Source organism: Neofelis nebulosa, chromosome 2, assembly GCF_028018385.1.
Source record: "Neofelis nebulosa isolate mNeoNeb1 chromosome 2, mNeoNeb1.pri, whole genome shotgun sequence".
Lineage (NCBI taxonomy): Eukaryota > Metazoa > Chordata > Mammalia > Carnivora > Felidae > Neofelis > Neofelis nebulosa.
Genome location: NC_080783.1, coordinates 128,483,203 through 128,508,572, shown reverse-complemented (window position 1 = coordinate 128,508,572; position 25,370 = coordinate 128,483,203). Strand labels below are relative to the sequence as shown.

The following is a 25,370-nucleotide window of genomic DNA, read 5'->3' as shown; positions in this document are numbered from 1 at the left end:
AGCCGAGTTGTGCTTGAACTCATGACCCACGAGATCACGACCTGAGCTGAAATCAAGAGTCAAACGCTTAACTGAGCAACCCAGGCACCCCTCTATTATTTCTAATTGGCAAGTAATTGCCCCAATCCTATTTATTGGTTAACCCACCAGTTTGAAGTTCTGTCTTTATCACACTACATTCCCACATATAAGGGTCTGCTTCTGAACTCCAGTTCCATGAAGTCCACGGTACCATCATAGAGTTTCGCTTGGTATCTACACCACATCTTCACAGGGACTCCAGTCCCATTTAACACACCTGTTCTCTACAACTGTGCAATCTGAGCTTTGTTTCTGGTGCTTGCTCTCAAGGCTTGGGCAAGAACCCGTAGCTTTGAACACAGTCGGGGTACAGGGTGTTGTCAGTATGGCAGTGATTGGATTCACATCTTGGAAATGCTCCACATATCCTTACTCCCCTCTGGCCTTTACTCCCAAGAGAAATGCAGCTAGACACCATCAGTCTAAATGCTATTTATTGAAAAGAGCAGAGAAGAGACAGTACAGGCCTCCGAGGGGCAGGATGGAACAAAACAAGCAGTGCAAGTTCGCCTCCTGCTCAGCATATTCTCTTGTTGCCCCATTGGGCCATCTTGTTGTTGATGGGCATCTTCATGACGCAGTCAGACTGTATGTAGTTAGCGATCTTCTCCAAAGCCTGAAGGAAAAGCATGCCAAACCTGATAAAGACTCTAATCCAGTCCAACAGACCCATTCCAGAACAGTGACATTCACACACTGCCTGCCCCACACCATCCTTCCCTTCCCTGGCTGCCATTTCATGTAGACAGTGCCTTTAGGGTGTAGAAGCCAGGCCCTTCCCAAGACTTGGAAGGTTTAGAAGTGTCCAACCATTGATCCCTTTATGCAAACGCTGGTGTTAAGAATCTATGACAGTGGGGTCCTGTGGGGACCAGGGGAGCTTGTGAGTGTTTTTGTAAGGGAAAGGTACAGGGAGCATCACCTCAAAACGGCACATGAAAGCCTTCAAGTTTGGAAATTCATCCAGGCACTTGGGCTCAAACATACGGTTCTGATCCAAGACATCATAGGTGAGGAAATCCACAAAAGTGAGCTAGAGAAACAATAAGATGGTCAGTTCTGGAGAGTTCATTAACACTGGGGAGATAGAAAGGCATCTTCTCCCTTTCCTTTCTTCCTACCTTTTCCCCTGCAAACCATGAGAATTTCCCCAGGAACAAGGAGAATTGTTTCAGTTGTCCAGGTAGCTGTTCCAAGTACTGAGGCTTCAGTGTTTCCTGGAAGGGAGGGAAAGAGAGAGAGAATAGTTGTCAATAGTCAGGGCACAGGCCAGTGATGGACATTTAGTGGCCCCCTTCTCCAGGTGCCTTCCTTTTACTGCCTTCAGTAGGGATGGCAGGACAGAAAGGAAGAGGGGCCAACACCAGAGTTATATGACAAATGAACCCCCCCCTCCCCCCCGGCCCTTACAATAAATGAGCTCTGTTTCCCATTCTGACGGACTGGGTTGGTGGGAAAGCAGAAGTACCAGAATGGAACAGAATTAATGCTTGGGTTTCTAAATGGGCCTTTTCCTCGATGCCTGCCTGCTAAGGAAACTCACAAGGTCGGAGCTGTAGCACAGTCGAACCAGCTGCATGCGGAAATCCATTATTTGGTTCTCCATGATGTCCACTCGAATCTTTTCTTCTTCTGTATCGCCACCTGTAGGCCAAAGGACCAGAAACCACCCTTGGAATTGTCCACCTTCAGGAGAACCACCAGCCTGGTCTCCCTCACCAGCCCTACCCCACTCACACATATTGTGCTTGCGAGCTATGTAGCGCAAGATGGCATTGCTCTGGGTGATCTTGTTCTTACCGTCCACGAGGTAGGGCAGCTGCAAGGAAAAGGACACGTCAGGTGAACAACCAACTCTCTCTTGCCTCCCTGCCTCTCTCTCCTGGGGAAGATGAGACTTGTAGGGGCATGAACAGTAGAGACAAGATGCTGTGTCAGGAGGAAGAAGCCAAGAAGTAGAAAATAGCAGTTGGGTCCCCACTTGAGTCTAGGCCGGGATTCTTAATCTCTCTGTGTGTGTGTATGTATATATGCATTCCATGGACCCTTTCTCAGAATAAGATTTTTAAATGCATAAAGCAAATTATATTTATTTTCACAATTTATAAGGCATTAAAGAAACAAAATTATAGTAATTAATGCATTAAATAACAAGCAGGTGTAACTATCATAATTTCAAAGTATGATGCCTACAAATAATATTTAGGTACAGTATCTGCCACATGTGTAATAGAATATGGAAATACCCAATTTCTGCTAGTGACAAGGTCACGGCCATGGCTAATAACCAGTGTCACTTATTGTCTATATTCACAAAAGAAGGAATTGTTAACCTTTAGTCAGTGGTCAGTGGAAATGAAAATGTAATTTTTTTCTCCAAGTTCAGGCACCCTTGAATTCTTTTTATTGTATGCCGGTTAAGGGCCCCTTTTCTAGGTCCCCCTAGACCAGAGAGGAAAGAAGCAAGGATATACTTGACAGCCTTCCCTTCTGCCACCCTTTCTCCTAAAGCCACCTACATTAGGAAAGTCCAAGTCGAGCTTGAATTTCACGTCCAGCCACTGGCTTTTATCATAGTCGGGAGCTGTAAGAGAATGAAGTGGAACCCAACCTCCTTAACATCCTGCCTGAGGAGTGTGGGAAGGTCTAAGGAAATAACTTGATCCTAATACCTCACGTTCCCAGGCCCTCAAGGTTAACTATTTACGTCTCTGTTCAGACGCAGCGGGACCATGGCAGAAGGAGGACCCCCAGCTCCAGATAAAGGATGTTTCCATCTCTCCCCACCAGGACATAGCGGGGCGCTCCAGGGGGACTGGGGCAGACGTCCCAGCCGACTCAGCTGTGATGCCACCCTCTGGACACAGGAAGACAGGGACAACTGGAGGGCCAGTGGCTTAGCGCTGGGGCGCACGGACACCCGGAGCTGCATTACCTTCCCCGCACGTGTACCGTTTCTCCTCATAGGATGTATCCGTGAACTCCAGGAGCATGCGGATGGCGTGCGCCAGCTGAGGGAGAAAGCCCCTCCCCGGTCAGCGCCTGCGCGGCGCCCACTTGACTACAACCCCCGCACGCCAACTGCCCCTTCCAAGGCTGTGGAGGCCGTGCAACCTGCCCAGGCGGTAGTTAAGCGGCACGTCCACCACCTTCTCCCCCACCCGCCCGCCCCGAGATGGGCCAAGGCAGCTTGGTATCCTCGGCCCTCTCCGGGCCCGCGATCCCAGAGGCGGGATGGGGTCGGCCCCCGTGGTCCTGGAGCTCGGCTGGGGCAGGCTGCTCCGTGGAGAGAGACGCGGGGGCCCTGAGTAGACCCCTTTTCTCAGAGGCCTCTGACCCTGAGCCCCCGGCCGCCTCCACGACCGTCTCCCTGACCTAGTGGCTCTGCGGTCGAGACCGCACTCACCCCGCGAATGTCCCAGTAACCCAGAACCATGGTCGACTCGGACAACGACATGATGAGGTTTCCCCCGTGCCTTCGCGGACTGGCGGTAAACTGCGAACGCACGGGGCTTTATAGCCCACGTAAGTAGGCGGAGCCAACGCCAGCGCTCTGGCTCCGCCCCCACCCGTCGCCCTTCCCCCCAGCGAGTGTCCGCAAGCCGCGCGCGCGCCGTGCACCCTCTACACTTTCTGGGTTTGGAGGCTGGGCAGCGGAGGTGGCTGTTGGGTTTGGGGCTCTGCGCTCCCCCGCGGTGGAGTTGCTCTCACTTGGCTAATAGTGCCGGTCAGGGCTGGAGGAGCAACAACGCAAGCGGTGAGGGCCCTGGTTAGTCCTGGAGAGTGAGTTTCATGTCCTATTTCTCCAGCAGCAGTGGGTGGGTGGGGAGGTAGAGGAGGTGAACAAACCCCAAGAGGTGATCAAGGAAATATTCAACTTTTAATGTGTGTGGGCTCTGCTCCTGGGCTCTCAGGGCAGCTCTACTTTCACCAAGGTCAGAATGACTTCACCAGACTTCAAAGTGTGGGCTCTATTTCTACCCTGACCACACATTGCACATCTACTTCATTAGTAAATAACCCAAAAGAAATATTTCAAAGATAAGAATAAAAACCTCCCTAAGTTCTGTTCTCATACCTCCGAAGCCTGCAACCTTGACATACTAAAAGCATAAGACAAAGTTTGTGATTTTTGGCAATGTGCTTCATCATGATGATTTGTAACTCTTGATGTAACAAAAAACCATATATAACCCTGTATTAAACATTCCTTCTCATGGGACACTCTCTTTGTGAGGATTGTGTGTTCTGGGCAGCTGTCTTCCCTTGGGCTTGAATAAAACTTTCTTCCTTTTTAAAATTTTTTATTATTTTTTTATTTAGTAATTCTAAAAGGTTGTTCATTTTTCATGGACAGTTCTTGGCATAGTCGGCAGGATATCAGAGCAACTTACCTGACAACATCCGGGGTGTCATTGAGAACTTGGTGCTCGGTACCAACATGGGCCCTTTGTGCGCCTCTGACTTCTCAGCACGTGACAGATCTATGTGGTGAGTTCTGATATCCAGACCTCCTCAATTTGAGTTGAAGATTCTGACTTTTATTCAAGCTGTCAAAGGTTACTGGTAATGTTCTCTAGGTGGGAATAACCCAGAGGGGGAAGTTGATGGGTTGGTTGTTTTAATTTGGCATTATACTGATATTATTAACGTAAGGCTTGAATAAATTTTCTGGCTAGAAATATGAGAGACTGAACCATTCAGCTCCGAAGAGAAGGGGTACTTTCTCCTTTGGGCCACATGATGCTTTCTTCAGATGACTGAAAGCCTAGAAGCAGCATCTGAGAAAATAATTTTGTCCTGAAAGGAGACTGGTTATTTAGAGAGGGAAATTTTAGGACAAAACCTAAATAAGAAAGAAAGTTATAGAAAGTTTGGGAAGGGGAATCCTTGAAAAAAATTTTATGTGTGGTCAGGAATAAAGGAATTTTTAAAGTACACTGATATAAAATTAAAATTTGCTTTTCTTTCTGTTAAAAAAAAAGACAAGAATTTCTTGGATTATGAGTGTGCTCTTGATAAGAAATTATAAACAAGGTTTTTCCTCTTTGTTATTTGCCCAGAAAAACAAGGTTTCCATATTTGTTTCTATCAGGTGTTTGGTTATTTTAAAAAGCTAAATCTTCTCAATATTAAAGGAGCCAGGTTTTGCTGATAGCTATACAACCTTCCATAAAATCTCTTATGGCCACTTTGGTTAAACAGTAATTAAATATTAAGTTTTGTAACAGTCTATGACCCCATGTAGACACAAGCTTTAAAACATTCTGAGGTTTTTTTTAAACAAAATTCCCAGAAATTCAAATCCTAAATAGTCTTTTTGACTAACTAAGCTTGTTCATTTGGTATGTTAAGTTACTCAGAAAGTATTGTGAAACAAATAATAAGCCTTAGGCTGTATTGTATGGATAAATGCTAGAACTGTTCTAGAAAATACATGAGGAGCACCTGGATGGCTCAGTCAGTTGAACGTCCTACTCTTGGTTTTGGTTCAGGTCATGATCTCATGGTTTGTGAGATGAAGCCCCGTGTCGGGCTCTGTGCTGACAGCACTGAGCCTCCTTGGGATTCTCTCTCTCTCCCTCTCTCTCTGCCCCTTCCCTGTGCTCCCCTCCCCGCCCCCCCCCCCGCCACAAATAAATAAATAAACTTAAAAAAAAAGAAAATATATGAAATTCCTAAAGTTTTAATATGTCCTGTTGTAAGGTCATTGCTTGATATTATGATTCTTGAAATGCTGTGTGTCACAGAAATAACCAGATTTCCTTGCTGGCTATATTATAATGAACTCTCATATCAGATTTTTAACCGTGTCCATGTTTAGTCTTTTGTCATTTATAGTTATTGTTCTGATGCTCTTGCCAAATGTGTTTCATCTTCAAGGAGACTCATAAAAGGAACTTTTTGAGAAATACAAGTATTTGATATACCTTTAAGATCATAAAACTAGGCTGAATAAAAATTTCTAGAATAGAAAAAGCTGCATTCAAAAAGAGTTGATAACATGGAGATAAATGGATTGAGAAAGAGGGTTATAGTTTTTAATGACTCTTACTTAAAATATTGTTGGGTCTCTAATGTTTGCTTTTTCAGGTTGAGGAAGCTTTCTTTTAAGATATCTATGATCTACAGAAGTATGATAAAATATTCCTTTGTGAAGAAATTGAGGCATTTAACTCTTCTCCCTACCTGAACCCTCGGAAATTCAGAAACTCTCAATCAGTATACTTTCTTTCATGGCAATTATAATTACTTGCATTAATTCAATAAAAATATGTTCTCCTTGTAACAGGACACCATTAGAAACATTGGTGATATTATCAAGGCTTTGACTGGAATGTCATATTTGAAAAAGACATGCATAGAGTCAGATATGACCAGAGAGTTTTAAGGAATTAAGGTTGACTTTGTGAAGCTAATAGAGCCCCCTTGGAAATGTTGGCCTGATATCCTTCTTTGTGGAGTTCCCAGCAGCCTTACTTGTAAGGAAAGAATGTCACTTCCTGGCAGGTCCAAGAACCTCAGGATATTTTGGGGACCTTGAGAAGAGGAATTCACCCAAATCTAGAGGTTACAGGCAAGTTTGATGGCAAGTATTTAGATTGGCTTCTGGTCTCAAGAGGGTATTTAAAGTTTAAACTAGAGACTCCTTATAAAAAGTTCCAGTAAAGCAAGTTTTAAAGAATCTGTATGGTCAGTTACTGTTCTTGTTGAGCATATGCAAATAATTAGGCCAAGTTTGTTAAGACTGGACTTGTTTTACAAACCAATTAGTCTTGGTTTGGCTATCTTTAAGAATGAGGGTGATTAGAGGCGCCTGGGTGGCTCAGTCCGTTAAGCGTCCAACTTTGGCTCAGGTCATGATCTCACAGTTCAAGAGTTCAAGCCCCACATTGGGCTCTGTGCTGACAGCTCAGAGCCTAGAGTCTGCTTTGGATTCTCTCTCTCTCTCTCTCTCTCTCTCTCTCTCTCTCTCTCTCTCAAAAATAAATAAACATTAAAAAAATGTTTTTAAAAAAGAATGAGGGTGAGTATAGGAAGAATATATGTTTCAAGAATACATATTTATAGATAATAGATTTTAATACTGTTTATTATAAATTAGACTAGATCCTAAATTCTTCTGGTTTCCTCAAATATCTTGCTATGGCTCTCCAAACTAAGTTCTCCAATCTTCCATTCTCTTAACTAAAACTGCCCTTTTGCCCTAAAGCCCTAAAAACAGATGCTAGACAACTTGAGGTCAGCTTCAGAGAAATTGCCACAAAACTCGTGTGTAGACTATCTTTGTGCCTGGGATCACCAGAGACATTTGAATTACGATTCAGAAAAACCCATCTAGTTTTTGCTGCCCGATTTCCGCTCCATCTGAGGATGCTTCCAGCCTGACATCTGAAAATCTCACTGGTAGCACTTGAGACTCAGACACTAGGTTTATAATTTGCTCCAACCATTAACCTGTGTTTTTCTTTTGTTTCCATAAAAATGCCTCTTATTGATTGCTTGACTGCTTGCTAAGGCAGAGTCTATATGATGGCTAACATCACTTGCTGCACCTGTATGAGCCCCTCTTGGGAAATAAAAATCCATGTAGGTAAAATTGGGCAGCAAGCCACTTGGCTATAAGAAGCCCTTGACCACCCCACTTCCCTTTCCAAGGTGGCTGGGGCTGGTTTACTGATTTATTCCCTTGGATACCCGTTGATATAGATCAATTTTAGAGGGAATGATGGGTTTAACTATACTGCTACTTTTCTTTAAAATATACTTGGGGATAAAATTAATGATGTCACATAGTACTAATCTATGTGGGAATATATCCAAATTCTCAGATAGTTCTCCTCCATTAGCACAAGGGACCAAAAATTGAGTCCTGCACACATCAGTTCTTTACATTGCAAAGACCCTACTGCGTCCTAATTTGGCTTGAAGCAGTTATGGAGGATGGACCTCCACCCAGGTTCCATAGAAATGGAATGAAGAATTGACAATGGGAAATTATAACAGAAAAAAAAAAAAAAAACTTAGCATGTCTGACTCATGTTGCTTCTATTTCCCCTGCTGCTCTGACCTTTAAATTAAAAACTTCTGCTTAGCCTAGCACATAGGCATGTTAGAGCTAAGATTCGTAAAAACTGCTCTTTACCCCAAACCTACCTCACCTAAAAGAAATAAAGACGTGGACAAAATGGTTATTGTTGTAATTCTTCAAGATTAAGGAATGATCATAACTCAAGAATTGAAACTGTGCCCCATAGGGTTAATGAAGTTAAAACTAACAAAAAGTTTAAAACTTGTTTTTCAGACAACTGTTTCCCCTTAATCACCTATTATGTCTTTGAGACCCCACTAACAAACTCACTAGCTTTCTCTGCAGAAGCCTGGACTCAAGGTCAATTGCTATGGTTTCAGCCTATGAACCAGCAAGGCCTTGCGTTCCTTACTGGAGACAATGAGCCTAAGACCCCATCCAAGTTATACAAGCTCTCGGAGCATGCCCGTAGCCCCTTTTCTTTACCCTACGAAAACCTGATGTCAGGGACTGAATTTTGCCTTCTTCTGAGGTTAAGTCACCACTCCAAAGAAACGTGGGAATATATGTTATGTTTGCTTCTTGCACATGCTTTATCTTTCCTCATAAATACTCATAAATTTCCCTACCCTTTTATCAAAATGCATGTAAAGGATTCTTTGGATTTTTTTCTTCTAAGTCTGTTCCAACATGACATTGGTTTCTTCAGATTCTACTTATTGGAATTCTTTTACTGTCCACATATCTTTGTTATAACTGTTATATCAACTGTAAAACTAGACAATCTAAGCCAAGCACATGTAGCATGTTTGCTTATTATTTAGACCTAATAGAGAACATATATCACTTTTAAGTTTCCCATTATTTATGTTACAATAGATTCCTCCCCATGAAGAATTGTACGTAAAAACTACATATGTATTCACACCTAGCGACGAGATACTTGATGGACCCAGGGCAGACCAGCCAGGCACCCTGGAAATTAGGTTGATCATCAATGCTTTCGGAGGAAAGAATATTGATCAAAAGGGGAAGTAGTAAAGGAAATTTTCAACTTACAATGGTTGGGGCCCTGCTCCTAGGCTCCCAGGGAAGCTCTATTTTACCAAGGTCAGAATGACTTCACCAAACTTCAAAGCATGGGCTCTGTCTGCCCTGAGCACACATTGTATGTCTGCTTTGTTAGCAAATAGCCTGAAATATGTCAAACTAAAGGGTAAAAATCTCCCTAAGTTCTGTTCCCATACTTCAGAAGCCTGCAACCTTGCACATACTAAAAGCATTAAGATAAAGTTTGTGATTTTCTGCAATGTGCTTCATCATGATGCTTTGTAACTCTTGATGTAACAGAAAAACTATATATAACCCTGTATTAAACATTCCTTCTCATGGGGCAGTCTCTTCTTTGGGAAGATTGTGTGTCCCAGGCAGCTGTGCTCCTCACTTAGGCTGCAATGAAACCGTCTTCCTTTTTTTTTTTTTTTTTTCAATTATAAAAGGCTTGTTCATTTTTCGCCCACAGAGCGACTGAGACTCTGGCCACCAGGGAATTGCTATTGTGGAGGGTGGTGGGGAGGCAGCTACTTGGAAGGTTTCTGGCCATGGCCTCTCAGGACACTGAGCCCCAGCCCCCTAATGTGGGTGTAGGAAATCACATGTCTCCCTTAGTTTGCTGAACCAACATTGGGACTTTTTTTTTTTTTTTTTTGAGAGAAAGAGAGAGTGTGTGTGTGTGTGTGTGTGCGCGCGCACACACACACACACACACACACACACACACACACACACGAGTGGGGGAGGGGCAGAGAGAGAGAATCCCAAGCAGGCTCCACACTGTCAGCACAGAGCCTGATGTGGGGCTCGAACTCACAAACCATGAGATCAGGATCTGAGCCAAAATCAAGAGTCAGACTCTCAATCAATTGAGCCACACAGGTGCCCCAAGGTTGGGGCTTTTGTAAGGACACATCACTAAAAGGAAGAGGGAAAGAAGTGCAAACACATAGGGACACATGAGTTAACATGCCTGGATTCCTCTTCCAAGGTCACAAAAGGCCAGTCACAAATTAACCTGACCTAACGAACATGGTTTGAACACCTATGATATGCCAGGCAAGAGTCTAGGTATTTCATACAGGTTGGCTAATTTATTCCAATGAAAGCTTCACAACAATTTTGTGAAATAGGTTTTATGCCCATTTTATAGAAGATAATGCTTGGAGAGGTTAAGTTGCCTTTCTAAGCCTAATTTCTCATGGGGGGCCGGGGATTCACACCTAGGTCTGCCTACTAGCGAGACTTGTGCCGGTCCCCCTGTGCTTGGGTGTCCAAACAGCCCCTCACCTCACCTCAGTCTTTGCTGGGACATCTGGGGAGCCCTGTGCTAAAACACCTTTTTTTTTTCCTGGTCCTGAAATCATTCCCTCCATCTAGGATTCCTTCAGCTCTTTGAAGCCCCAGAGGGCCATGGTTTAATATCTCCCTCTGCCCATTCCAAGAAACTAACTTTCTGGTTAACTTTGGCCCTTGGCAGTCAGACTCCCTGTATTCTCTTTTGTGAAGGAAAGCTTTTGCTTCCCTATTCAGTGTTACCAGCTAAGAGGTGATTTTCGGAGGCTAGGAACTTGAGGGACTGACATAGGCCTTCTGGAAATAGGGTAATCTGGAGCACCTGGGCAGCTCAGTTGGATAAGTGTCCAACTTCAGCTCAGGTCATGATCCCCTGGTTTGTGGGTTCATGACCCACAATAGGCTCTCTGCTGTCAGCAAAGTCTGCTTCAGATCCTCTGTCCTCCTTTCTCTCTGCCCTTCCCCCACTCTCTCTCTCTCAAAATAAATAAACATTTAAAAAGTGCAGATTCCTGGGCCCACCTCAGGCCCACTGAAACAGAATCTCTAATGGGGAGCCCTAGGAATCTGTATAGAAATTTTAAAAATAGGGTAAAATGTGGGGCTCAGACAAAAGAGAGACTTAAGGGCACATCTTAACCCTCCAAGGCTGTTGACCCATAGGCACATCTTTGTAGACTTACTGTTAACTAAATCAATAAAAGTATAACCTCTGTTAGGTAGGGAGAAGAGTCCAAGACAGCTATGAGATTTAAAAAGGCCATGTGTACTAAATATTGGAAGCCACCAACAAACAGTCCACACTCTTTACTGAACCTTTGAGAAAACAGGGACCCAGGCAGTGAGTTGCTATAGTTCAAACAGCCATTTGGTGGACTTTCACCTTCCAGGCCAATGTTCCCTGTGCTCTGCCACTAAAGAGGCAAGTGGGGCAGGGAGCTCAAGGTTGGCTCACCCAACAGGAGGGGGCAGCAGTCGCATTAAAAGAGGCAGTTGCCAAGTAGAGCCTGAAACCACTGCCGTGCTTCTCTGGATCACCCACGACTGTGACCCGAACCTACCGCTGTCAGCCCGAGTACCCTTTGCTCCTGTGCAGTGTGGTGCCCCAGCTCTCCTGGGTGCCTGGGGATCTACTGGGAGCAGTGTACACAGAAGGGTAAAGATAGTGAGCATAGCCTTCCTGATTTTGGAGTTTGTTTTAGAAAGGGTAAGGAGAGCTTGGGCCATAATTCCCAAATTCTCTCGGCTCCAGGTTTGCAGTGCGATTCTCACTCAATTCAGACAGTCCGGCCCAGGAATTGGTGTGGGGCTGCTGCTGTTTCATGCCCGGTGTCCCACCTCTCCCCGCCTCCCTGCCTTGGGCCCCCATCAGGCCCAGAAGAAGCTTCAGGGAGGAACATACGAAGCTCAAAGATGCTTTTATTGGGGGAGGGGGGGGGTGCTGAACGGAGACCTGACAAATCTGGCATTAGTGCTCCAGGCTTAGGAAAGAGATACAATAAATAGGTGGTAACTGGGGGAGAGGGGGGTCCCTCAACACAGCGAGAAGGGGAACCGTTTGTCTCAACCTCCGGGCTTGCTCATCCTCTTTGCTGTGTGAGCTGGGGTGTGGGGTTCACCGCAAACTGGAGACCTCAGAGTGGATTTCTCAGGGCTCCGCAAAGAATCAGTTCTGCCATCTTGCTTGTGGGAGGGTCTTGGTGTTAGAGGTGTTTGGGTTGGTGCCTAATGGCTCATCTGAGGACAGGAGACAACCAAGGTGAGGCCACTGCCAGGTGAGGGACCCCCAGAGCTCATGCCATCAACCGGCTTGGAGCCTTGCGGCATGCCTGAGCGGGTGGAGTCGAGCCTCTGGGTGAATATCCCCTGCGCCCGGTACCTGCCACACTCAGTTCCAGCCCGGGGCTGGGCCCGCAGGCTTGTCCACCTGGCACTCTCGTTCCCACCCAGGGAGCATCCCGCATTTCCCGCGGGGGTCAGGGCCCCCGGCTGTCCTCACCCCCAGCATCCTTTTAACAGCTTCCAACCGCGCCAGGACTCGTGGGGCCTCCTGTGGACACAGCATCTGAAGCTCCCCAGGTCTCATGTGAAGCAGCTGGTTCCCTCTCAGGAACCTGAGGCTCCTCACCGTGCTGGGAACAAGAACAGCAGAAGCTGTCATTGGTAGAGCAGGAGGACTCGGGCCCGAGTACTTGGGGCTTGGTATATTTTGGAGTATCGTATGAGGAGCTGTGTGGGCTTGGAGGCTGGGGTTACAGGAGGACTCATGGAGCAGGGTGCCTGGAGGTGAAGGAGTAAGATACGCATGTCAGCTTAAACCAGTGTCAGAACTCCTGGGTTTGAACAGAGAAATGCCCTGGAAGAGAATTTTGTGGTGGGAAGGGGTGGCTGGTGGTTGAGTTTCTTCCTGAGTTCCCTCTGGTCCTGCTGCCTTCCCCGAGGCGGAGGCTCCTCACTCAGTGCTCTAGAAGGGCATGGGCACGCCCATTCTTCTGCTCTCTTTAACTCAGCAGAGGTAGCACTGCGCCGTGTATATTCGGGGTCTCCAGGCTTCCTTGGTTATTATCTGAGTCCTTTACGAAGGTTCTCCCAACACACCCTGTGGGGCTAGGCACTTACATGGTGGAGAAGTTCTCTGCCTGCAGCCAGGCTGTGACTTCCTCAGGTGTTGAGCTAAGTCGAAGCATTGGAGCCTAGAATCAGGGGAGATGAGATGAGAGGCCATCTCGTCTCATTTCTACCCACAAACCCCATCATCTGGGCCCCTTCTCTTGACTCCTATTGGATCACTCATCCCGTTTCATGGTTTGCTTGTCTGGTGGGGACAAGGCTTGATCTCTGCTCTGGCCCCATGATAAACTTGGCACACAAGAAACCTCTGACACTACTGATTAAATCACACCAGGGCTATCTCCTCCGCTTGTCATTGAATCCTTCCTGCCCCCCCACCTCTGACTTAGAGCATCTGGATAGTCTAGGTTGGGTAGTACCCGAGAAGGCGGCTGGCTCTGGGACCCCGAATGTTGAGGCTCTAGGATGTTGCTGGGAATGTAGCCACTCTGTCCCTTCTCATTCTTCACCAGCCACCACCGCTTGCTCTGGTCCAGAACCTGCCAAGAATCACCCCTAACTCCTCAGTCACCCGAGCTTCTGTCCACCCCCACACCCCCACAAAGGTTTCTTCCTTCCTGCCCTTCCTCACCCTCCTTCTCCCTATCTAGGCCACCCGCCCCAGCAGCCCCACACCTGGACCACCAACCCCTATGGCTCCCACCAACCACCATCTTCTTTTCTAGGCTCAAGCCCCTGTCTCACCTCCAGCACCTCTCCCTGGGCCACAGTCAGTTCCTGTGGGTTCCTAGCTTCAAACTCATAGAGAACTTGCATTTTCAGGGCTGGCTTGGCAAGTCTGGGGCTGGAGGGCACATGGTTGGGGTCCCCGGGCTGAGGGCCATGGTGGTGTATCTCCTCTTGAGCAAAGTAGGTGCTCCCTAACGCGGGGCTTCCCCCGCAACCACACGCAGAGTCAGGATGGCTGGAGAATGGAGCCTCAGAGACTGAGTCCCTGTCCCAGCCCCAGAGACCCAGATATCTCCTGCCTGGAGTCTGGTGGTGACTTTTCGGCTGCCACAGAGGTGTAGTGGCCGGTCAGTGTAAGGTGGGGCTTAGGGTGGGGGCTTCTGCAGGCAGGAGGGGTCTGAAATGTCTCTGATTTCTGAAGACTCTTCTAGGAGTGGACTTTTCTATGTCTGAGCTCTCCTCTGAGCGCTTTATCTCTGAGCTCTGGGAAATCAGAGGCATGTGTGGACAGTATCATGAGAAGGATTGGAGTCTGGGAAGGTAAAAAAACTGCTTTTTCACCCGAGGTAGGGGAGGGATGTGCTGTACACACGCATGTCTGGCTAAAAGAGAGCCCAGATGGTCTCTGAGATGTAGAATCCACAGATCCACAGGGTCAGTCCCATCCCTCCCTCCCCAGAATCATACAGTCCTGACTAAGTCCAGGGCATACCGGAGGGAAGTAGAGTCCTGGTATCCTGAGGGGGCCTGTAGGCAAAGAACAGAGAGAGCAGGAGCAGGCAGTCAGCCAACATGGCGGTGGGGAGCTGGGGTATCAGACCACAGACCCACTCACACACAAACCTGTCCCATATCCGCTCCCCTGCCTGTCCACCACACAGATCTGGGTACCCACGTGGCCCCACCTACCACTTAGTTGTCATGTGACCGTGGTTTGGACCGAATGGGCAGAAAGTAGCCAGAGATCAGGGCTTTGAGCAGGACTCTTTGCTAAGCTCCCCTTACCTGGTTGGAGTGTTCTGGAAGCTGCCAACCATCATAGAATGTGGGTTGATAGGGCAGGGGTTCACTGCCTGTCCAGTTGGCCCTGGGGAGAGAACAATGCTGAGTCCACTCCGTGCCAGGCTGTTGGATGTGGAGAGGGAGGAGATGGCCGGATCTTCTAGGTAAGGGAGGTCATGGTCCATGTGCACAGATGAAAGGCCCCAGACACCCACACAGGGGCACACAGTTAAGCTGAACGCATCCCACCGTGTGAGTATCTGTAGGCCAGCCTCACCTCTGCCTGTGAAGTGCAGATACATCAACTCCAGAAGAACACACTAGGCACTTTATGGCACTGACTTGGGATGTGGATCAAAGGGGTGGAACCGAAGACTGTTAGGGCTGGAAGACCCCCTCAGGTCCTCAGGCAGTGTTTTTCTAACCTGTTTTTCATTTCTTGGCATCAGATCTCTTTCTGTTCAGCTAACTAGTGTGTGGGACTTCACCTTGCAGTCACAGGAGCTGCTGTGGTTAATGTAGGGTGGGGGCTGCTACTTGCCTCCCAGCCCCCTGCCACCCCACCCCCACCCCCACCCCCGCACCCACTGCAGGAAGGGCAGGCTCGCGCTGCTAAGAGTCTTCTCCACCTGCCTGTCCCGGGGAATTCCCCACTCAGCTTGCGGAAGTTCCCTCCCTTCCTCATAGGGGCAGAAGTGATCATTTCCTCTTGGAATAGCCCGGGTTACTGCTCCTCTCCCACTGTGTTACACACACGTCCCACGTGCCTGTGTTTCTTACTCCAGAGAGCTCCTTGAGAGCTCTATCCTGAGTACAGTGGGCAGCACATTGGAAAGAGCTCATAAATATCTACTCAGTGGGAACAAATAAATCATTCCCTCTTCTGAATCTTTTTTTTAATGTTTATTTATTTTGAGAGAGAGAGAGAGAGAGAGAGAGGGAGAGAGAGAGGGAGGAGCACAGAGCGAGGGAGAGAGAGAATCTCAAGCAGGCTCCGCACTATCAGTACAGAGCCTGATGTGGGGCTCGAACCCATGAGCTGTGAGATCAGGACCTAAGCCGAAGTCGGACGCTTAACAGACCGAGCCACCCAGGCGCCCCCATTTCCTCTTATGAATCTTTTTAGTTGGTTCCTTTTCTTTACCCTAAAAACATGCTCAAGTCTTCCCTTGACCCTGCTAATACTCCTTTTTGGCAGTCATTCTATGACCTTCTCTTTTCTAAGAATGTAACTTTATGCCCTGCCCACATTTTCTTTATGCCCTGCCCAATACTGGCCTTGTGTGGTCTCCCTCCTTCCAGATTACCACCCCATTTAGTGTTATTTATAACTTCTGGTCAGTTTGCCTAAAATCAAGTCACCTAAATATAATTTGTCCAAATTCAACTCTTCTGAGGGTTTTTACATCCTTTTGGTTAGTCTCTTTTTTGTGCTTGTTTTTCACTTCACTCATTCACTGATTTGTGGTCATTTTAAGAAATTGGAGAACATTTTAGGGCACATTTGACTTCACTTTATATTTAAAAATGAAACAGAGACAGAAAGGAGAATAAAAGTTACCAGGTGCTGGGGAGAGGGAGGAACAGGTACAGAGTTGTTTGGCGTGATGGGAGAGTTCTGGAAATGGATAGTGGTGATGGTTGCACAACACTGAGAAGGTACCTAAAGCTATCAAGTCATCCACTTTAAAATGGTAAATTTTATCTAATGCATATTCTACCACAATAAGGTAAATAAGTTACCTTGGGCCATAATTCATGTCTTTAGATGGACTGGACAAAAAATTCTTCTAATGAGGCTGAAATGAAAAGAACCCTCCACATTTGGCAAGAGACTCACTAGCACAGCTGGCTCGTTTCCTGGTTGACGCCTCTCTCTCTTTCTCAAACCCTCTTCTCTCTTGGTTTTCATGCCTCTGCTCTTTTGTTTCTCCTTTTAACTCCCTGGCATTTCTCTTTGCCTCCTTGACCTCTTTGGCCACCAACACATGGAAGTGTCTCTATTTCTCTCATGGGCTCTGGCAGGCCTCACTGATTTAAGGGAGCTCCCTGGGCTCCCTCTGGAGTGCTGGTCTCTAGAGGGCTCCAGCTGTCACTTCTGTGCTGACTTAAACCCACAAGCCAGCTGGGACCTCTCTCTTGAGGACCGGGCCACCCTGTGTCTGGTGAATGTTTCACTGACGCCTCGGCTCAGCGTATCCCAGCTGGTTTCACCTCCTGCTCACTCCCCATGGCTCTCTCATTGCCGTGGCCTGATTAGCTCACTGCCCATCTCACAGTAATACCAGTGTGGAATCTCTCTTTCTCTCTCACCCCCTTGGCCTGTTGGTTGCCAGGCCTATTGATGTTACATTTGCATCTCTTATGTCAGTAATTCTTAAGTTCTGGCTGGATTGAGACAGTTTCCACTTTGTCCTTGGCAAAAATGAGAAAATATTTTACTTTATTATGTTGTTAATTTTTGAGGTGTTTTTTTTTTTACAAGTTTTTTTTTTTTTTTTTTTAAATGTTTGTTTTTGAGAGAGTGAAAGAGAGAGAGAGAGCGTGAGTTGAGGAGAGCGGAGAGAGAGGGAGACACAGAATCCAAAGTAGGCGCCAGGCTCTGAGCTGTCAGCACAGAGCCTGACTCAGGGCTCAAACTCACAGACTGTGAGATCATGACCTGAGCTGAAGTCAGACGCTTAACCAACTGAGCCACCCGGGTGCCCCTGAAGTTTTTTTTCTAACGTTTATTTTTGAGAGAGTGAGCGTGAGTGGGGCAGGGGGAGGGGCAGAGAGAGAAGGAGACAGAGGATCCAAAGCAGGCTCCAGTGTGGACCCCGACATGAAGCTTGAACCCACGAACCTCGGGATCATGACCTGAGCCAAAGTGGGACACTTAACTGACTGAACCCAGGCACCCTAAGATAATAGAAGTTTGCCAGCTCTGCTTTCTTGGGAAGCATTGTTCTTTTCTCCTTCAGTGGTGGGTGACGGTGAGTGGTAGGTTTTGGGTTTTTTTAATTGTTTATAGTTAGTCTAATAAAAAGTTGGGAACTCCATGTTGGGTCCCCCCTGAATTTGTTTTGGGATATTTCTGGTTTGTGACAATGTAGAGCCTGCCATCTCCAGTGTCGTGCCTGATGCCCCCATGCTCCTCACCCCGATTCAGTTCAGGCCTGGTCCTCACTCACCGGCTGGTAGTCCAGGCCACACCCAGACCCTTCCAGAAGTCACTCTCATGTGGGCTTAGGCAGGACTCTAGCAGGTCGATGGCTTTGGGGGTGAGGAGGGGTGAAATCACTTGGGTGGCCAGGCCGGGCTCCGAGCACTGGGCCAGGACCTAGGGGAGAAATGGAAGGTGTCAGGAAGCCCAGGCTCCCCCACGGCTAAGGAGGAGTGGAAGGGCCTGGAATCCCTGGCTTCCCACCCTTGCAGTGCTGCATAGCCTCAGGCCTCCTGCTCTTTCCTGTGTCTCTTGGATCCCTGGTGCCCCCGGCTCCGACCCCAGCCCATCTAGTTTGTTGAGGGGTTCTGCACACAGCCAGGATGGTATCTTGGAACCAATGAAGAGGTTGTATTGTGGTGGGCAAGGTGCAGACCCCACAGCCTCCCTCTGCCCCCCTGCCTTCCACCGTGGCCTCTGCTCCATCTTAATGGAGGCTGTCTCTCTTTATCACCCTATCATCCCCAAACTCACGAAGTGTAGAAGTTGGAAGAGGATGTGCACGAACTCAGGGGCATTCTTCTCCGGCAGCCAGATGGCCAGCTTCCCCTGGGGACACAGGGCGTTATGTGCTACTACCCGTCATCCTTCCCTACCTTTACCAGGACCACAGGGCCCCATAATTGTTCAGAGCTTCGGTTGGGAGCCTGGCACGCTCCAAAGGAGCCCCATGAGGAGGAGGGGGAGGTTCTAAGGGGTGAAGTTAGAGAAGGAAAGGATTTGGGGCATCTACAAGACCAGAGAGGAGGGCGCTGCTGGCATGGGGCAAGGGGAGGGCTGTGGAACTTGTGAGGAGCCACATACCAGGAGGTTGAAGCTGTACTTGACTTTCTGGAAGCAGTCAATGTACTGTGCCTGTGTCATCCCTAAAGGGGATGGGGGAAAGGGTGGTGGGTTGTAGATGATCCCAGGACCACACCCCCCACCCTTCTCCCCTAGCCCTCAGCACTCACCCCACTGATCCTTGCCCTTTTTCTTCCCCAGTCTCTTCTTCTTATGACTGTTCTTTGCCTGGGCCTCCTTCAGCATTCTCACAAACAGCTCGATGTCTCCAAGGATGTGGCTTAGTATCTCCTGGACCCCAAACAACCCATGCCCTTGAATGGGCAGTTGGGCCCATCCTGGAACGCCCAACCCTGCTCCCAACCCCTCCCCACCTCCAACAGGAGCCTGAGGCCCAGTCCAGGGTCTGACCAAACCTCCCTATCCCTCCTCAGCCCTAGCCCTTCCTTGGCCATCCTGGCACCTGGCCTCCTGGGCGCAGGGGAAGGGTTGATGTCTTCCTTTGGGCCAGGCCCAGAAAGCCTCAGCAAACCCAAGACAATCTATAATTACCTCATCCCTCTCTGGGTTCTCGGGGGATGGGGACTGGCTTGGAGGAGGCAGAGTGAAGGTGCTTGGTTCTCGGGCACTGGAGTGGCGTGGCAGGGACCTTGGGGATGGTGGCATGTCTGCAATATAAGGGGACCATGGCCCAGAGGCTCTTTGATCTTTGTTCCAAACCTTCCTTTACATCTGCCCTCATGCCCCAGACTTACTGTGCTCTGGGGTCATCCAGTAGGGCTGTTCTGGAGAGGGCCCTTGCTCCGGAGGGGGTAACTGCTCCTTAGGGAACGGTCTTTCCGGAGGAGGCCCCCTCCATCTGTTTTGGCCTGGGGCTCCAGACTGGGGTCTGGTGAGCACATGATTGGGACACAGTTTTGATGGGGTTCTTGGGACAGAGGATCTGTTTATATTTCTGCCCCAGGACTGAGGGGTTTTACCACCTCTCTCCAGGAGCCCCACCTGCCCTGCTCCCTGGTCTCCATCAGGACTCCACCCTGCCTCATCTGCCTGCCCTCCAGGTCCTCTCGGTCCCATGTCAGTCTCCAGGGACAGTCTTCAGTATTCCCTGGTCCTGGCCTTAGCCTCTGCCCTATGCCCATTGGCAAGTCCCAGCCTGGTCCCTTCCCAGTTCCAGGCCCAGGTTGGTTGGGCCACAGGCCTCTGGGCTCCCCCAGATGTGGGGCCGGGGCCTGGCCCTCCCAGGCCCAAGTCCTGAGGTCCTGATGGGGACCGGGACAGAGACTGCCTACTTTTGCTGTTGGTCGTCCTCCAGGGCCTTCTGCAGGCTGGTCCTCAGTTGCTCTGCCTGGAGGAAGCAGCAGTCAGGCAGGCTATGTATGTGTGTGGGGAGTGTCAGGGGGAGAGTGATGGTCAATGGACCCTATACCCACTCTCTCCCCAGTCCTACCCCTGGTCACTCACCCCCACTTCCTGGCACTGGAAGAGCAGAGTGCTGGTGCCTGGCAAGCCCGACTCCCGTACTGTGATGGACAGGACGGAGTTGAAGGAGCAAGTGTTGAGCGCCACATCCATGGCCTGGATGCTGTCCAGGCAGTAAGAGTCCAGCTCCTCCTGGGCCGGACAGAGAGTTGGGCTGTGAGGCCCCTGAGAGCCATGGTGGCTCCTGGAAACTCCTAACCTGGGTTGCCTCAGCTCTCCTAGTGGCCTGGGGCAGGTGTGTCATCTTCCCTGACCCCTGTGCCTCTGTCCCCCATCTCCTCCTAGGCCTGGGTGTATATTGTATATGGGGACAGTTGGCTGCTTTTTGGGGCACGGAAGGGTGAAGTCCGTGCCTGGTGCTTGCTTTTCTACAATCTATGGTAGCTATGATCCATTGCAGAGGACAGTGGGAGGGCTGACCTTTGTCTCAATGTCCAGCAGCTGGAGCCAGCCATCTCTGACCTGCAGGAACAAGTCCTGACTCCACACCCGGCCCTGAGCATCCACCTCCTGCAGTTTCTTCAGGGCATCCTTGGGCTCTTGGACTTTCTGAGTCCCCAGCTTACATGTCATCAGGTGCTGAGGGGGAAAAGAGGTTTGGAGAGGGGGCTCACAGGTTGTAGTAGGCAGGGGTGGGGTGGTGGAAAAGCAGCAGAGGAGGAAGACATCCCTCCTTGTAAGGGATGCCCCAGGCCATCCCCATATAGAAGCCTTCAAGGGTCAGTGGGAGGGCTAGGTTGGGCTAGGATAGGGCCCCCAAGTCAGGGTCTGATGAGCTGCATGAAAGTGTTTCAGAGTCTGGAGGAAGGACAGTCATGACCATTAACAGTCCAGGCCAGTTGAAGGGGCTGGATGGTGGTAGATATGGGTTCCAAAGAGCCAACAAATAAAGTCTGCACTCCTCTGAGTGGAATATAGGACCTTCAGATTCCGTCCCTGCCTTCCTTGGCCCCAGTTGGGAATCCACCATCGTAGCCTGGTCCTTCTCTTCACTGACCTAGCATTCCTGCCTCTCTGACATTTCTCATGCTGTTCCCTGTACCCAGAATGCTTTTCCCACCTCTGCTAGTCCATCCCTTCCCAGGGATGGGAGCCCCCTCCCTGATTCTTGCCTGGTAAGGTCCATAGTCATCTGTCTCCACTCAGAGCCTTGCCCACGGCTGCTCTGATCACGTTTTTGCCGTTATTCTCCTTCCTTGAGGAGACCTCTGCCTTCTCCCATCCAAATGCCACCCCTTGTCCTTGCCCCCAGGCCCTTGTTAGGGGGTGGCTGTCTGCCTGATCCCCCTGCCCTGCTCTCTGCCCAGTCCCCAGTGCCTCTCCATGAGTTCACGCTGCCTGCATGTTCAGGGGTCCCTGACCTCATGAGCAAACGCCTGGCATCCTGGACATGTCTCCTCTTGCTCTCACCTGCCAGGCCTAAATGGAGCCCGTTCCCAGCCCCCACCTCTGCCATGAAGCCCAGGACTCCTGGCCCCAGCCCAGCTGGCTGAGGGAGCCCCACCTCTTCTGCCCTGTGAGCCTCCAGACCACCGCCCCTGTGCCCCTCTCTGCTTGTTCTCCCGGAGAGCCTAAATTTGCCACTGCCCGGGGGCTGTTTCTACCCCAGATACTTCAACCTGGTCAGGTATATGCTCCTCCCCACCACGTCCTTCCAGCCCGTGCTCTCCCTGCGGTGTTGACAGGCCTTCGGGCAACCAGATTTCACAGCGCCAGAGTTGTCCGGCCAGGCGGGGCCAGAGCCTCCGTGCCAGCCTCCAAGTAGCTTGTGTCTGCCCTGGGAACTCAAGTCCAGACATTTCTCCTCTGAGACAGTGGGCTGTTCAAGTCCTTGCAGGGACCGCTGTCCTCACATATTTCTGCCTCCAACCAGGCCAGATCCTGGGCAGAGAGCAGCTCCTCAGGGTTACTCACCTCCACCCTGTGCTGCAGGCAGGTGGGGTCTGTGGAGAGGTTCTGTGAGTACTCCTTCCGGTGCACTGCAGGGGTGCAAAGCAAGGGGATGGAGACACAAGAACAGGGCAGGGGAGACATGCAACTACAGGGGGTAGTCAGCGAGGGGAGGGAGACCCCCGAGGGCAGTGGGTTGGGGCGGGGGGAAGGGGAGAGGGGACCGGTGGGGGAGCTTACGGTAAATGGCTCTGCTGCTCGGCCGGGACATGTTCGATGTCTCCTAAAGTCTACACTGAACCAAAGAGATAGCCATCAGGGCCGGGGAGGAGAGCTACCAGGGCAGAATGGGGTAGGAGGGCTGCTCTTGCAGTTCAACCCTCACCCAGGCCTGAGGCTCGGGCCAGGCTCTGACCCGGGGCCTCCAGAACCAGGCCAGAAACTTCTGGCTCCAGGGGCCTTTCTGGAATCATCTTCAGATATGCCACTCTCTGAGGAGCCCTATCTTGGCTGGGCCCGGGGGCCCCAAGGCAGGCTCCTGGCTCCCCATCATTTGGTCAGTAAGGCTCGTTCCTGTGGGCTCAGGAAAGCTGGGTGGACAGGCACCTGGGAACATATCCTGCCTTGGGCCTGGATGTGAAAGATGCCAGGTCCATGGGGTGCACCTAGCTTCTGGAGGAAAAGCATCAGGTGCGGCAGCCTTCCTTGCCAAAGCAAGCCTCTTGTCCAAACCTGGACGAGTTCTGCAAATGTCACTCCTTAAGCTGTGGGCCCGCTTAGGAGGGGTGTGTGTGTGTGGGGGTGGGTGGGTGTGTGTGTGTGTCTGCATGCACATGTGTAGGCATGTTTATGATGGGGCTTTGGAGGATTTGTCAATGATTTGCATTTCTCTGAATGTCTTATCAAGATTCCTGTCTCTTCACCTTTCTATTAGCTGAACCCTTGGTCCAGGGCCCCTCCCTACCCAGTCCTTTAAATCCAGCTCAAGGATCACCTCCTCAGTGAAACCCCCCTCAACCACCACACTCTCCCCTGCCCAGAATACCCTCCTGATGCCGCACCGACCTTGTCTGTTTCTCTCTGGCAAAGACAGCCACTCTGGTGGCGAGCCTGGTGCCATGCCCCTTACAAACATCATTTTTTAAATTATTTTTTAAAAGTTTATTTATTTTTGAGAGAGAGAGAGAGAAAGTGTGAGCAGGGGAGGGGCAGAGAGAGAGGGAGACACAGAATCTGAAGCAGGCTCCAGGCTCTGAGCTGTCAGTACAGAACCCCATGCGGGACTCAAACTCATGAACCTTGAGATCATGACCTGAGCCGAAGTCGGATGCTCAACCAACTGAGCCACCCTGGTGCCCCACAAACATCATATTTAATTCCCATCTACCATCGCTTATACTTCTTTGGCTCTGTGTGTTAAGCCCTGTTCTATCGACTTCACTTCCGTCAATTCATTTAATCCTCAGAACAAACTCACCAGGTGGGTACCGTTATTATTCCATTTACCAGATGAGGACTCTGAGGCTCAAGGGGGGTAACAGGCCTACAGGCCTGAGGTCACCAGAGAGTCTTTACTGGAGAATGAACAGCCTGTCGCAGCCCTGTCTGGCTGCAAACCCCATGCTTTCATTGTTTGTGTATGCCTCTGTCATTGGGCTGTGACCTGCTGAGGACAGACTGGTCTTGCTACCACTCTCTCTCCAGTGTCTTCCTGGCACAGAGAGGTTCTAGAATACAAATATGTTGAAATAGGATGAAGGTAAAAGCAGGGCATGCGCATGTGTGGGGTGGGGTGGGAGTTAACTGAGCATGTGGGTCAAGGGTGAGTGCTATTTGAATGACACATGTACGCATCATGGACGGGGTATTAAGTTTGTGGATGCCAGGTATCTACATGGTGTGCCTGCGCAGAAACCCTGAAATATCCTGGGCAAAGTGCAAGAGAGCGGCCCACACCCGTTTATGAGGACTCTTATGAAAATAGCAGAGGATTTGATAAGATGACTCAAGTGATGGGCAAATCAGTTGCTAAGAAACAATTGAAGGATTGTGGAGAAGGCGGCTGGCTCTGTGTTCCTTGTTTGGGAGCACCTCATCCCCCTCCAAGGATAAGGGGTGCTAGAAGCCCGCTCCTCCTCCTCAGTCTACCCCACCCCCTTACTCCCCCCACCTAGAATACTTCCTGCTTCTAGATCCAGAAGTGAAAGAAGACAGAATGAGCTTGGCCATGGTTAGCAGCTGCCCTGCTCCCCTCCCCCCATGCCAGGATGGTCCCTCTGGGTCCCTGTGGGCAGGTCCAGAGAACCATCTGAAGCTCCAAGATCCCAGACCACAGGAGATGGGAGCCAACTGGCTTTGGCCTGTAGGACTATGGCAGCCTAGTTTTCCCTATGTATCCCCTGAATTTAGGGGCTGAGAGCAGGGAAGGGGTGTCTACATCACAGAAGTCACAGAGGAGGAGCCCAGAGATGCTTCTGGAGCCCTGGCTCCCCCTGCTCTGCTTCCTAGCCAGCTAGCAGGCAGCTGAGTCCCAGCCCTTTTTTGGGCTTGCTCTTCGGGGCTGCATCTGGGAATGGGCTGGAGACCTTGGCCCTGGGAAGACCCTAAGTTGTTCCCACCTCCCTGGGATCCCCTGCAGCTGGGCAGACCCCTGGTCTTCCTGAAGGCCAGACCCTTACCTGTGTTCCAGTGAGGCTTGTCCCCCTGGGGGGGCTGGTGTCTGAGCTGACGTTCCGGTGCTGGTGCCGGGAGGGCAGTGGCTTCTCTGCTTGTGGCCACAGACAGAGGCCCTGTGACCAGGCGGGCCCTGGGTGAGCAGGCGGGCCTTATGATGATGAGGCCATGAGGCAGCCACACCTGTGCTCTTTGGACTCTGGTGGATGTAGAGGCTTCCTAGGCCACCACCCACTCAGCATGGAAGCCTGGACCTGTGGCTGTGCCAAACTTAGTCAGAAACCCCTGCTTCCCAGCTTCCTTCTCTGCTTGCCCCTGGTGTTAGGGGGTGGCCTCCTCTTCCCTCTGCCTTTTGGGTACCTCCTCTGAGGCCCCAGGTCGGCATCAGGCACTAAGACGGGGACCAGAAGGAGAGGACACCCTTGGCCCCGGGGGGTTCTGGCTTCTGTGGTCAGGGGACAGGCGGCTGGACACGGACCCCAGGCACCAGAGAAGCTGTGGACTGGCACGTATGTGCGCATGTGCTGCCCGTGTGGATACATGATCACGTGTGCCCAGGTGGTGTCTGTGAGC

General features: G+C 50.0%; 2 protein-coding genes across 4 annotated transcripts; both read right to left on the bottom strand.

The window, feature by feature from the left end:
* Positions 1-498: 498 nt before the first annotated feature.
* Positions 499-3,616, bottom strand: LOC131504242 (glutathione S-transferase Mu 3). The gene is made up of 8 exons (XM_058716296.1): positions 3,488-3,616; positions 3,017-3,092; positions 2,601-2,665; positions 1,819-1,900; positions 1,625-1,725; positions 1,203-1,298; positions 1,004-1,114; positions 499-697 (listed from the first exon to the last, which is right to left on the bottom strand). The coding sequence occupies exons 1-8, from the start codon at positions 3,536-3,538 to the stop codon at positions 599-601; spliced, it is 681 nt and encodes a 226-aa protein (XP_058572279.1). The 5' UTR covers positions 3,539-3,616; the 3' UTR covers positions 499-598.
* Positions 3,617-11,892: 8,276 nt separating this feature from the next.
* EPS8L3 (EPS8 like 3) lies at positions 11,893-24,936 on the bottom strand. 3 transcript variants are annotated; one of them, XM_058716283.1, is made up of 19 exons: positions 24,803-24,936; positions 22,365-22,414; positions 22,149-22,213; positions 20,655-20,813; positions 20,217-20,366; positions 20,045-20,100; positions 19,508-19,641; positions 19,305-19,420; positions 18,923-19,043; positions 18,774-18,835; positions 18,444-18,518; positions 17,938-18,086; positions 14,768-14,849; positions 14,475-14,509; positions 13,778-13,964; positions 13,453-13,572; positions 13,082-13,155; positions 12,462-12,594; positions 11,893-12,199 (listed from the first exon to the last, which is right to left on the bottom strand). In XM_058716283.1, exons 2-19 carry the CDS (start codon positions 22,393-22,395, stop codon positions 12,188-12,190), a joined length of 1,761 nt encoding a protein of 586 aa, XP_058572266.1. In that variant the 5' UTR covers positions 22,396-22,414; positions 24,803-24,936; the 3' UTR covers positions 11,893-12,187. The 3 variants fall into 3 exon arrangements, with proteins under 3 accessions (XP_058572266.1, XP_058572265.1, XP_058572267.1); XM_058716282.1 differs by having other exon boundaries at positions 22,365-22,419; positions 24,803-24,935; XM_058716284.1 differs by lacking the exons at positions 11,893-12,199; positions 12,462-12,594 and adding an exon at positions 12,614-12,742 and having other exon boundaries at positions 22,365-22,419.
* Positions 24,937-25,370: the final 434 nt, after the last annotated feature.

Bases quoted from the DNA above. Each gene is read 5' to 3' on its own strand.
- LOC131504242 (XM_058716296.1), bottom strand. From the start codon at position 3,538: ATGTCGTTGTCCGAGTCGACCATGGTTCTGGGTTACTGGGACATTCGC. The intron at 2,666-3,016 runs GTAATGCAGCTC...ATTCTCTTACAG, and splicing joins ACGGTACACGTGCGGGGAAG to CTCCCGACTATGATAAAAGC. The intron at 1,901-2,600 runs GTAGGTGGCTTT...TTTTCCTTGCAG, and splicing joins TCGACTTGGACTTTCCTAAT to CTGCCCTACCTCGTGGACGG.
- EPS8L3 (XM_058716283.1), bottom strand. From the start codon at position 22,395: ATGTCCCGGCCGAGCAGCAGAGCCATTTACC. The intron at 18,087-18,443 runs GTGAGTTTGGGG...TTTCTCCCCTAG, and splicing joins TCTTCCAACTTCTACACTTC to GTCCTGGCCCAGTGCTCGGA. The intron at 14,510-14,767 runs GTAAGGGGAGCT...CTTTGCCTACAG, and splicing joins TTCCAGAACACTCCAACCAG to GCCCCCTCAGGATACCAGGA.